Genomic DNA, 11,688 nt, shown 5'->3' on the forward strand with positions numbered 1-11,688 from the left:
ATGGTGTGGGGTGGCATTTCTTTGGGGGGCCGCACAGCCCTCCATGTGCTCGCCAGAGGTAGCCTGACTGCCATTAGGTACCGAGATGAGATCCTCAGACCCCTTGTGAGACCATATGCTTGTGCGGTTGGCCCTGGGTTGCTCCTAATGCAAGACAATGCTAGACCTCATGTGGCTGGAGTGTGTCAGCAGTTCCTGCAAGAGGAAAGCATTGATGCTATGGACTGGCCCGCCCGTTCCCCAGACCTGAATCCAACTGAGCACATCTGTGACATCATGTCCCGCTCCATCCACCAACGCCACGTTGCACCACAGACTGTCCAGGAGTTGGCGGATGCTTTAGTCCAGGTCTGGGAGGAGATCCCTCAGGAGACCATCCGCCACCTCATCAGGAGCATGCCAAGGCATTGTATGGAGGTCATACAGGCACATGGAGGCCACACACACTACTGAGCCTAATTTTGACTTGTTTTAAGGACATTACATCAAAGTTGGATCAGCCTGTAGTGTGGTTTTCCACTTTAATTTTGAGTGTGACTCCAAATCCAGACCTCCATGGGTTGATAAATTTGATTTCCATTGATAATTTTTGTGTGATTTTGTTGTCAGCACATTCAACTATGTAAAGAAAAAAAGTATTTAATAAGAATATTTCATTCATTCAGATCTAGGATGTGTTATTTTAGTGTTCCCTTTATTTTTTGAGCAGTATATATTTACTAGTATCATTAAGAGTGTCAGATCCATGACAACTTGGAGGATCATGGTTATTTTCTCTACCTGGAGTGTTTGGAATGTAGAGGTATATAACAATTCAAAATGAACACCTCTGAGTTGCAATACCTAGAGATCCAGAGTAGCTCACAGTCCCTAAAGCCACACAGTTGAAACCCAGCAATGTTGACCTGCTTAGGCAGTGGCATGGTGTTAAGCCAAGGCTAAACCAAGTCAGTGAGGACGGAGGATGGTCTATCGACAGGCTCTCCCATTGCCAGGAATTCAGCCCAGTTCTGGCAGAAGCCACGTGAGTAGACCACTGTGTCGACAACGAGGCCACACGGGCGACTCTGGCCATTTTTCCTCCGCAGTGCAAGTTGTGCTTCCCGTTCTGTCACATTGTGGCTGATATTGATAAGTTGCAGCACCAGCAGGTTTAGCAGGCCTGCTGTGACAATACTGCTGTACCAGGCACAGGTGAAGCACAGGGCTGAGCTGGAAAAACATCAGCATGAGCATAGTTAGACTTAGAAATCAGAATAACGCTTTGTCTTTCAGTTCTATTTCAGTTGGTTTTAGTTACCTGATTCTTTAAGTAAATCTTCTTGTACTTATTTAAATAACTCAAAACATTTGGTAACTACCTGGTGCCAAATAGCAGGCAATATAGTGGTGCTTGTCTCAATGAATCCTAAATACACCAAAAGTAATTATTAGGTAATTACTATGTATTTACAATTGCCATTTTGTAATTAGTTTTCATGTGTGTATATTTTAAGCAAATACCAAATACCGTAGTGTACCTGTACTGACTGTAGACACCAGGGCAGTAGAGTAGGGCGGTAAGCAGGTTCTGTTGGGGACACACGCTGCGCAGCACCAGACTGACCCCATGCAGAGAGGTCAACAGAAAGAGGAGCAGGGTCAGCAGGAAGCTGCGATGATTAGCCTGGCCCACACAGCTGTTAATCCTGCCTCAGCAGTGATGCACAAGACAACAGAGACACAGACACACATAGACACCCTCAGTTCAAATGACCGACTTCTGCTGTGTTTGCATGTGAGAGTACAATTAGAATGAATGTGAGAGAATGTGACTACGTGCTCTAAATGTGTCTGGTTGTGTTGGTGCGTCTATCTAAATGCCATAGATAACAGATTGTCCTGGTTTGAGGTCGCCTCACCCTGCTGAAGGGTGAACCCCTGTGGGCCCTACACATGTCTGTACAGCCTGGTTTGCTTTGGTGACGTCTTCTTGGCCTGACAGTACAACACTTAGTGAGATCATGATTTTGTGTTGAAGAGAAGTGTTGAGCGAATATAATTGTGGGGATTCTGAGAGATTAAAATATTGCATGTGTATATAGCAGGGAAGTAGAGTCAGACGTGACAACGCTGTGGTTATCTGAGTGTTGCAGAAAGGAATTTCTGTCAGCCTGGTGTACTAAATTACTGATCCTCCACAACAGGGAAAGGTGTTTAAGGAAACTCACCAGATACAGTGGTGGTCCAGGCGCTGGACACAGCCTCCACAGATCCGGCAATGTCCCGCCCGAGGGGGACGCACCACTTTGCACAGAGGACACCTGCCCCCCTTCGCTGTCAGGGACTGTGTCTGCTGTTCCACTGGTCTGGCTGGAGGGGTAGGCATCACCGACTGGTCCACTCCATTCTGAGAGGCCGAGTCTTTGTCAGGCAGTTGGTAATGATTGGTGCTGGTGCTGTGTATGTTAGCCAGGGAAGGCTGCACGAAGCCTGGCCCCCTCTTGGTGCGCACAAGAGAGATAAGAGTAAGAACCACACCCGTTGTCACGGTCACCAGCTGCAGATGAGTTACGTCCCCACGAGGTAGGATCTCTGTGATGAAGAGGAAGTACATGTAGGCTAGGGAGAAGAGCGCCAGGCTGAGGAAAAAGAGGGTGCGGCCCTTCTTCCGGTGTGTGGCGTAGTAGTACCACAGCACCAGGCCAGGCAGGGCTGTTAGAATGACCAGGCCCAGCAGGAAGTGCAGGGCTGCCAGCCGCAGTAGCATGGGAAGCAACACTAAAGCTGGGACCATGGAGATCTCCACCCGCCTGTCCCCTGATAACAGTCTCAACCTCAGCCGGTCCATCACTGCACCAAACACAGGCAACACACAGTCAGGTTTCTGAGGCTCACCCTTCAGCCACCTGGAAAATACAAGAGGGCAGGGACGACAGAGAGGAAACACAGAGAGGACAGGGGGTTAGACCAAGTGCTTAACTTGGGTAGGAGCTCACCGGAGCTGAATACTGGCACCTCAAATGTTCTACTGCAAGAGCTCCTGTTCCTTTTATAGAATATTAGCTCAAAAGTATTGTGGAGATCATGAACCTAAATATAAACAGTACCAGCACCAAAAATGAGTACTGGCAAATATTTCAGTCCAAGTCAAGCACTGGTAAGACGTGAACTTGGACTGCTGAGTCTTGCCATGATCCTCCTTCCCATTCCACCCACCTCACCTGCTGCAAGCTTCATCCAGGTCGTCACAGTCACAGAAGCATCCATGTGGGTCCAAATCACATTCAAAACAGCACATGGCATCATCTGGCTCTGGAGGCTTAAACTTCTCCCATTTCATTCTGGCTGTTCATAGATCCACTTGAAGGTCCTGTGCAAAAGAACAGCAACAGTAGAGAGACACAGTCAAACCACATGATAACTATAATTAACTAAAATATAAACACAACATGTAAAGTGTTGTGCCATGTTTTATGAGCTGAAAAAAAATATCACAGAATTTTTCCATATGCACAAAAAAGCTTATTTCTCTCAATTGATGTGCACAAATGTGTTTACATCCGTGTCAGTGAACATTTCTCCTTTCCCAAGATAATCCATTCACCTGACAGGTGTGGCATATCAAGAACCTGATTAAATAGTATGATCATTACACAGCTGCACCTTGTGCTGGGGACAATAAATGGCCACTCTAAAATGTGCAGTTTTGTCACACAACAAAATGCCACAGAGGTCTCAAGGTTTGAGGGAGCGTGCAATTGGCATGCTGACTGCAGAAATGTCCACCAGAGATGTTGCTAGAGAATTTAATGTTAATTCCTCTACCATAAACTGCCTCCAACATAACTTTAGAGAATTTGGCAGTACGTCCAACTGGCCTCACAACCTCAGACCACGTATAACCACACCAGCCCGGGACCATCCACATCCCGCTTCATCATCTGCAGGATCGTCTGAGACCAGCCATCCAACAGCTGATGAAACTGATGAGTATTTCTGTCTGTAATAAAGCCTATTGTGGGGGAAAAAACTCATTCTGATTGGCAGGGCCTGGCTCCCCAGGGGGTGGGCCTATGCCCAGTCATATGAAATCCATAGATTAGGGTCTATTGAATTTATTTCAATTGACTGATTTCCTTATATGAACTGTAACTCAGTAAAATCATTGAAATTGGTGCATGTTGCATTTATATTTTTGTTCAGTATATACATTATTTGTTCTTTCGGTGTGGTAAGGATATGGAGAGTAGTCTTCAGTCTTCATTCAGTGAAGTGCTTCAGTAATATGGACTGTGTTGGAAATCTTATTCCACCACTGAGGTAATGGTTACCAGTGACTCGGTCTATAAAAAGTGGTCAGATGAAGCAGATGCTAAACTACGGGACTGTTTTGCGATCACAGACTGGAACATGTTCCGGGATTCTTCCGATGACATTGAGGAGTACACCACATCCGTCACTGGCTTTATCAATAAGTACACCGAGGACGTCGTCCCCACAGTGACTGTACATACATACCCCAACAAGGAGCCATGGATTACAGGCAACATTCGCACTGAGCTAAAGGGTAGAGCTGCCGCTTTCAAGGAGCGGGACTCTAACCCGGAAGCTTACAAGAAATCCTGCTATGCCCTGCGACGAACCATCAAACAGGCAAAGCGTCAATACAGGGCTAAGATTGAATCATACTACACCGGCTCCGATGCTCGTCTTATATGGCAGGGCTTGCAAACTATTACAGACTAAAAAGGGAAGCACAGCCGTGAGCTGCCCAGTGACACAAGCCTACCAGATGAGCTAAATCACTTCTATGCTCGCTTCGAAGCAAGCAACACTGAGGCATGCATGAGAGCATCAGCTGTTCTGGACGACTGTGTGATCACGCTCTCCGTAGCCGACGTGAGTAAGACCTTTAAACAGGTCAACATACACAAGGCTGCGAGGCCAGATGGATTACCAGGGCGTGTGCTCCGGGCATGTGCTGACCAACTGGCAGGTGTCTTCACTGACATTTTCAACATGTCCCTGATTGAGTCTGTAATACCAACATGTTTCAAGCAGACCACCATAGTCCCTGTGCCCAAGAACACAAAGGCAACCTGCCTAAATGACTACAGACCTGTAGCACTCACGTCCGTAGCCATGAAGTGCTTTGAAAGGTTGGTAATGGCTCACAACAACACCATTATCCAGAAACCCTAGACCCACTCTAATTTGCATACCGTCCAAACAGATCCACAGATGATGCAATCTCTATTGCACTCCACACTGCCCTTTCCCACCTGGACAAAAGGAACACTTATGTGAGAATGCTATTCATTGACTACAGCTCAGCGTTCAACACCACAGTATCCTCGTAGCTCATCACTAAGCTAAGGATCCTGGGACTAAACACCTCCCTCTGCAACTGGATCTTGGACTTCCTGACGGGCCTCCCCCAGGTGGTGAGGGTAGGTAGCAACACATCTGCCATGCTGATCCTCAACACTGGAGCTCCCCAGGGGTGCGTGCTCAGTCTCCTCCTGTACTCCCTGTTCACCTACGACTGCATGGCCGGGCACAACTCCAACACCATCATTAAGTTTGCAGACAGCCTATAGGGAGGAGGTCAGAGAACTGGCCGGGTGGTGCCAGAATAACAACCTATCCCTCAATGTAACCAAGATTAAGGAGATGATTGTGGACTACAGGAAAAGGAGGACCGAGCCCTCTTTCTCATCGACGGGGCTGTAGTGGAGCAGGTTGAGAGCCTCAAGTTCCTTGGTGTCCACATCAACAACAAACAAGAATGGTCCAAACACACCAAGACAGTTGTGAAGAGGGCACGACAAAGCCTCCCCGTCAGGAAACTAAAAAGATTTGGCATGGGTCCTGAGATCCTCTAAATGTTCTACAGCTGCACATCGAGAGCATCCTGACTGGTTGCATCACTGCCTGGTACGGCAATTGCTCGGCCTCTGACCGCAAGGCACTACAGAAGGTAGTGTGTACGGCCCAGTACATCACTGGGGCTAAACTGCCTACCATCCAGGACCTCTACACCAGGCGGTGTCAGAGGAAGGCCCTAAAAATTGTCAAAGACCCCAGCCACCCCAGTCATAGAGTACCAGAGTGCCAAGTCTAGGACAAAAAGGCCTCTCAACAGTTTTTACCCCCAAGCCATAAGACTCCTGAACACGTAAACAAATGGCTACCCGGACTATTTGCATTGTGTGCCCCCCCAACCCCTCTTTTTACACTGCTGCTACTCTCTGTTTATCATATATGCATGGTCACTTTAACTATACATTCATGTACATACTACCTCAATTGGGCTGACCAACCAGTGCTCCCGCACATTGGCTAACCGGGCTATCTACATTGTGTCCCGACACACACCACCCGCCAACCCCTCTTTTACGCTACTGCTACTCTCTGTTCATCATATATGCAGTCACTTTAACCATATCTACATGTACATACAACCGCAATCAGCCTGACTAACCGGTGTCTGTATGTAGCCTCGCTACTTTTATTGCCTCGCTACTTTATATAGCCTGTCTTTTTACTGTTGTTTTATTTTACTTACCTATTGTTCACCTAATACCTTTTTTGCACTGTTGGTTAGAGCATGTAAGTAAGCATTTCACTGTAAGGTCTACCTACACCTGTTGTATTCAGTGCACGTGACAAACAAACTTTGATTTGATTTGAACATCTTAAACTTGCATGGTAATATCACCTCTGCCAAGGCCTGAAGTCAACTGTCACCTCCTACAGTGCATTCGGAAAGTATTCAGACCCCTTGACCCCATGAATTTTGTTACGTTACAGCCTTATTCTAAAATCGATTAAATTGTTTTTTCTCCTCATCAATCTACACAAAATGCCCCATAATGACAAAGCAAAAACAGTTTTTTTTTAGAAATGTTAGAAAATGTATTATAAAAAAACTTCAATATAAAATGTCCATACCTCTGTCAGGTTGGATAGGGAGTGTCGCTGCACAGCTATTTTCAGGTCTCTCCAGAGAGATGTTCAATCGGGTTAATGTCCGGGCTCTGGCTGGGCCAACCAAGGACATTCAGAGCTTTGTCCCAAAGCCACGCCTGCATTGTCATGGCTGCGTGCTTAGGGTCGTTGTCCTGTTGGAAGGTGAACCTTCGCCACAGTCTGAGGTCATGATTGGCGGAGTGCTGCAGAGAAGGTTCTCCCATTTTCACAGAGGAACTCTGGAGCTCTGTCAGAGTGACCATCGGGTTCTTGGTCACCTCACTGACCTTCTCCACCGATTGCTCAGTCTTGGTGGTTCCAAACTTCTTCCATTTAAGAGTGATGATGCCACTGTGTTGTTAGAGACCTTCAATGCTGCAGAAATGTTTTGGTACCCTTCCGAAGATCTGTGCCTCAACACAATCCTGTCTCTGAGCTCTTACAGACAATTCCATTAACCTCATGGCTTGGTTTTTGCTCTGACATCCACTGTCAACTGTGGGACCTTACATAGACAGGTGTGTACCTTTCCAAATCATGTCCAATTGATTGAATTTACCACAGATGGACTCCAATCAGGTTGTAGAAACATCTCAAGGATGATCAATGGAAACAGGATGCACCTAAGCTCAATTTCGAGTCTCCTAGCGAAGGGTCCAAATACTTATGTAAATAAGGTATTTCTGTTTTTTATTTGTAATACATGTGCAAAAAAATGTCTCTACCTGTTTTCACTTTGTCATTATGGGGTATTTTGTGTAGATTGATAAGGGATACTTAAAAAAAATAAGTCTGTAACTTAACAAAACGTGGAAAAGGTGAAGGGGTCGGAATACTTCCCGAATGAACCGCATACGGTAAAGCTAGCTTGCTGCTCTAGCGGTAAGTACCTTTCTCAAATCCGGCCATCAAGGTGTGCATGGCTGATTCACGGACTGACTGGGGCACCAGATGAGGGGTATATCTGGGTGCCAATAATCAATCAATTAACTAGCAGGGAGAGAAAGCCCTTGAAAATATTATTGGACTCTGAGTACTCTCTTAGATGGTCTAGTTAATGTATATAATTTAAAAATCTCTTTGTCTTGACCCCCAACAGACAGTTCTTCATCATAATGAAGACATCAAGGTTAAGTTGTCTGAAAGGTCTCCACTACTTGCGCTCAAATCGATTGCAAGTGCACGCGCACACACACATTTTTCTAGTATTACCAACTATGAATACTATACTATCATCTGCCTCATGAAGTGACATGGGGAGTCAATTAATGGAATCAATTAAAATAGCTTTTGATTTGAACAAGTTTTATAATAAAATGACTTTCCTCTAATATGTCGCTTTTAGAAACAAGGCCGTGATTTCCTTAGGGAACGCCTATCTGGGCCAACTAAACCCCAGTCCCCAAACACGTCAGTCGTACAGTGAGATAGAATGTACGTTGTTGGAGTGACTGCCAGTGTTGGCTTTGTCTTCTGCCATTCTACTTCAAATATAGCCCAGCTCTTCGATAGAGAGTGAATTTAAGTTAAAACTGCAGAAGCAGTCTAAATATTGATTTCAATATTTTCTTATTAAATTAACTTGAAATAACTGTAGGCTATAGTCACAGTTTAACGGGAAAGGTTGAACAAACAATGTAAATGTTTGTATTAAACAATTATTAAGTAAATATGTTTCATGTTTCAATCAAATATTCTAAATGAATGGGATATCGCATACCAATAAACAAGGGAGTCAATATTTTGACCACTTCTGCAGTTTAAACTTGTTCCCAGAGAATTACATCTCATAACGCCTATGACTGCTTCAGTAGCCTACTATGTGTAAAATTGCGTGCATCTAGCTTACCTATGAGGAAAAAAGTGCACAGCCTACATTTACCTGGACTGAAGATTTCTTCGGTGGAAGCACCTTTTCCTCGAAGGCTTGGCGAAAGACCCTTTGTTTTAGGAACATCAATAATTGTTTTATTTATCTTGTGTTTTTCCTGAAATATATGTCTGATTTTCCACGTCAAACAAAATATCCGTTTCAATCTGTTTTAGTCTATGGTCCGTTGACACGTCTACACTAGAAAAACTTCAGTCCGAATTTACGTGGCCGCGAATTCCAGGTGGTACCGGGGTATCTGGCAAGCTTTGATAGGTGTGATATCCGTTTCAGTCAAAAACTTTGAATAGTGTAATACCCTGTAATCCAGCCTTTTTTTTGCGGTGAGAGCTCGATTGGGTTTTATTCCTCCTCATGGGAAAGCAACATGTCGGTCATTGTAGAGGAGCAGACTTGATGAGAGGAGTTAGCCAGATTGGTTTGGGTGACAGTGTTGAAATTGGCATGCTTCCCAGTGGCAGCGATACCGTGTGGCAGCGTATGGAGGTGGTATGCATGCCGCGTATTCTCAGACAGAAAGTGTCACCACTACGCCTGACTACTTTGGAAGGGGTAACACAATTTAAATAGCTCAAATGGTCTATTGCGATACATCATGGGAGGATGAAATACTTTTAAATGTGCTGATGTAAACAGTAGGCTAAAGCTTTGTTGGTCATTAACAAAATGTACTTACTTGTCTGACATGATATCCGACCTCCACTCAGTGCTGTGAATAGCTGAGGATGATGGTCCTTGCAAAGTCAATGTTCTGCACCTGAGACATTGCATAGTTTATCAATTCATCAACATCTCTATAGAAATACATGATATTAGACTATACTGAAATTGTCTTAAATGCCACAATAAGCACAGATGCATAGACCTCACCCCTGATATTACCATCACCCTGCTCTGTGTTATAGGTCAATCACCTTTCTCCAGCCAGTTGTTCCCTTCAATAGCCTTTACAATTAGTCTGATACCATTTTGTTATTACGGCTGCCGAATTGTTGGCTTGGAAAACTTTAGGTAACTTTAGCCTGGTGGTGCTGCTGCTACATGGACAGTATGTCATGGGTGTCCCTTTCCATTGATGATAACACTGAGGTGTTAAAAAGTCCAACAACAGCCCTGATAATCCACACTGAGTTGACTTGGTGTGGGTGACAAGACAGGCGACATAGTCACGCAAGAGGAGAGTGGGAAGATCCGTGGGACAGACCCACCCTTCCTCATCATATTTCCTCCAGCCAGCAATATAACCCATCCCCACCCTCACAGAGAAGACTCAGGAGGAGTCAAGTGTATGTGTGATGGGAAGCAGGAATCCAACTCTAAGTGTATCTATGCCCTGGTCGTGTATAACTCCAGTTAAACACATTATGTTAATAGGTGGGGTAATACAAAAGCAGTGCTTTCTGATGTAAGGTTATACTGAAAATAAACTAAATGATAACTGAATTTTGACAAATAAAAATGTGCATATTAAGAGGTGACATATTATAGCTCTAACCAAAATGAGGAATCTTAGTAAACCAAGTCCCAATGTGCAGCAAACAACCAAAACAGGCAATTGTCTACTGACAGATAATTGTGAGTGCGACTCACAATGCACACAAACAGTTGAAAAAAACAAACATTTATGTAATTTGTACCAATTTACATGGATTCTGATTATAGGGTTATGCAAAAACGTTATTGTGCACAAATGAATGACATGAAATACATTTTAAAAAGTGCGCATATTTAGATTTCTCTATAGATTCCACTTGTAAAAAAATATAAAATTATCACACAATAGGCATGCACACGTACACGCACACACACACATTGGGATATCGGTAGACAGCTGAATTTTCACTTTACAGTAATGTCCACTCTGGTGATGCAGTGTAGATGGACTGGATCAATACACAGGATGAAGCTCCCCCTGCCACAGGCTATTGGGTATGGTCCCATTAGTCAAGCTGTAGTCCGGAACCATGCAGCAGTTAAAATGCCTGGCGCACATAAGCTCTGTCAGATACAGACTCTCTAATCTATTTTGGTGGGGTTAATGCAGTCAGTCGCAGACAATAACAAGTGCAACGTCTGACTAGCATGTACAGCTGTTGTCAGCAAAAGTGGAATGAACGAGTGTAGACCACTGGAGGCTGGTGGGAGGAGCTATAGGAGGACGGGATCAGTATAATGGCTGGAATGGAATCAGTGTAACAGAGTCAAACGTGTGGTTTCCATGTGTTTGATACCATTCCATTTATTCCATTCAAGCCATTACAATGACCTTGTCCTGCTATAGCTCTTCCCATTAGCCTCCACTGGTGTGGGCCTATGTGTAAGACCTAATAGAGTTGAGGAGGTTGTTGTATGGCATCTGCCTGTGTGTGATGACTTGAAGCCACCACTAAGAGTTTTTGTTGTTGCTGTCAACCTTTCCTTTGAAATCCCATCATGATATCAACATGTGAAAATATTCCAAAAAAGGTATTACTTATGCAAAGGATAATAACATGCAGCACATACTCATGCACATGCACATGCAGCACATACTCATGCACATGCAGCACATACTCATGCACATGCACATGCAGCTCATTCTCCAGATGTGTTTTAAGTTCAGTTGTAGAATTTTGACACTGTCAGATATGCTGTGATGTCTTGGCAGTTTGCCTATTCTCCTATTAAATGTCTGTGTAAATCCATGATGCCCTTGTTGTACTTAGTAGAATGTGTGAACTGTTGTAAGGGCAATATCTGTGTAGAGAGTGTGTGTGTGTGTATTTGGTTGCATGCGTGCGTGTGTGTGTGTCTAAACTGTTTCTCTCGTTGACCGGGGGATTCTCTGGTGCTTCTAACCCCAT

General features: G+C 44.5%; 1 protein-coding gene across 2 annotated transcripts; it reads right to left on the reverse strand.

The window, feature by feature from the left end:
• Nucleotides 1–578: 578 nt before the first annotated feature.
• On the reverse strand, nucleotides 579–10,002 carry LOC110510076 (palmitoyltransferase ZDHHC23). Of its 2 annotated transcripts, XM_021591397.2 has the most exons (6): nucleotides 9,760–10,002; nucleotides 9,522–9,602; nucleotides 3,204–3,352; nucleotides 2,211–2,888; nucleotides 1,521–1,688; nucleotides 579–1,212 (listed from the first exon to the last, which is right to left on the reverse strand). In XM_021591397.2, exons 3-6 carry the CDS (start codon nucleotides 3,320–3,322, stop codon nucleotides 939–941), a joined length of 1,239 nt encoding a protein of 412 aa, XP_021447072.1. In that variant the 5' UTR covers nucleotides 3,323–3,352; nucleotides 9,522–9,602; nucleotides 9,760–10,002; the 3' UTR covers nucleotides 579–938. The 2 variants fall into 2 exon arrangements, with proteins under 2 accessions (XP_021447072.1, XP_036824167.1); XM_036968272.1 differs by lacking the exons at nucleotides 9,522–9,602; nucleotides 9,760–10,002 and adding an exon at nucleotides 8,837–9,350.
• Between the last annotated feature and the right edge of the window lie 1,686 nt (nucleotides 10,003–11,688).

The sequence above is a fragment of the Oncorhynchus mykiss genome, chromosome Y (genome assembly GCF_013265735.2).
Source record: "Oncorhynchus mykiss isolate Arlee chromosome Y, USDA_OmykA_1.1, whole genome shotgun sequence".
NCBI classification, from domain to species: Eukaryota; Metazoa; Chordata; class Actinopteri; order Salmoniformes; family Salmonidae; genus Oncorhynchus; species Oncorhynchus mykiss.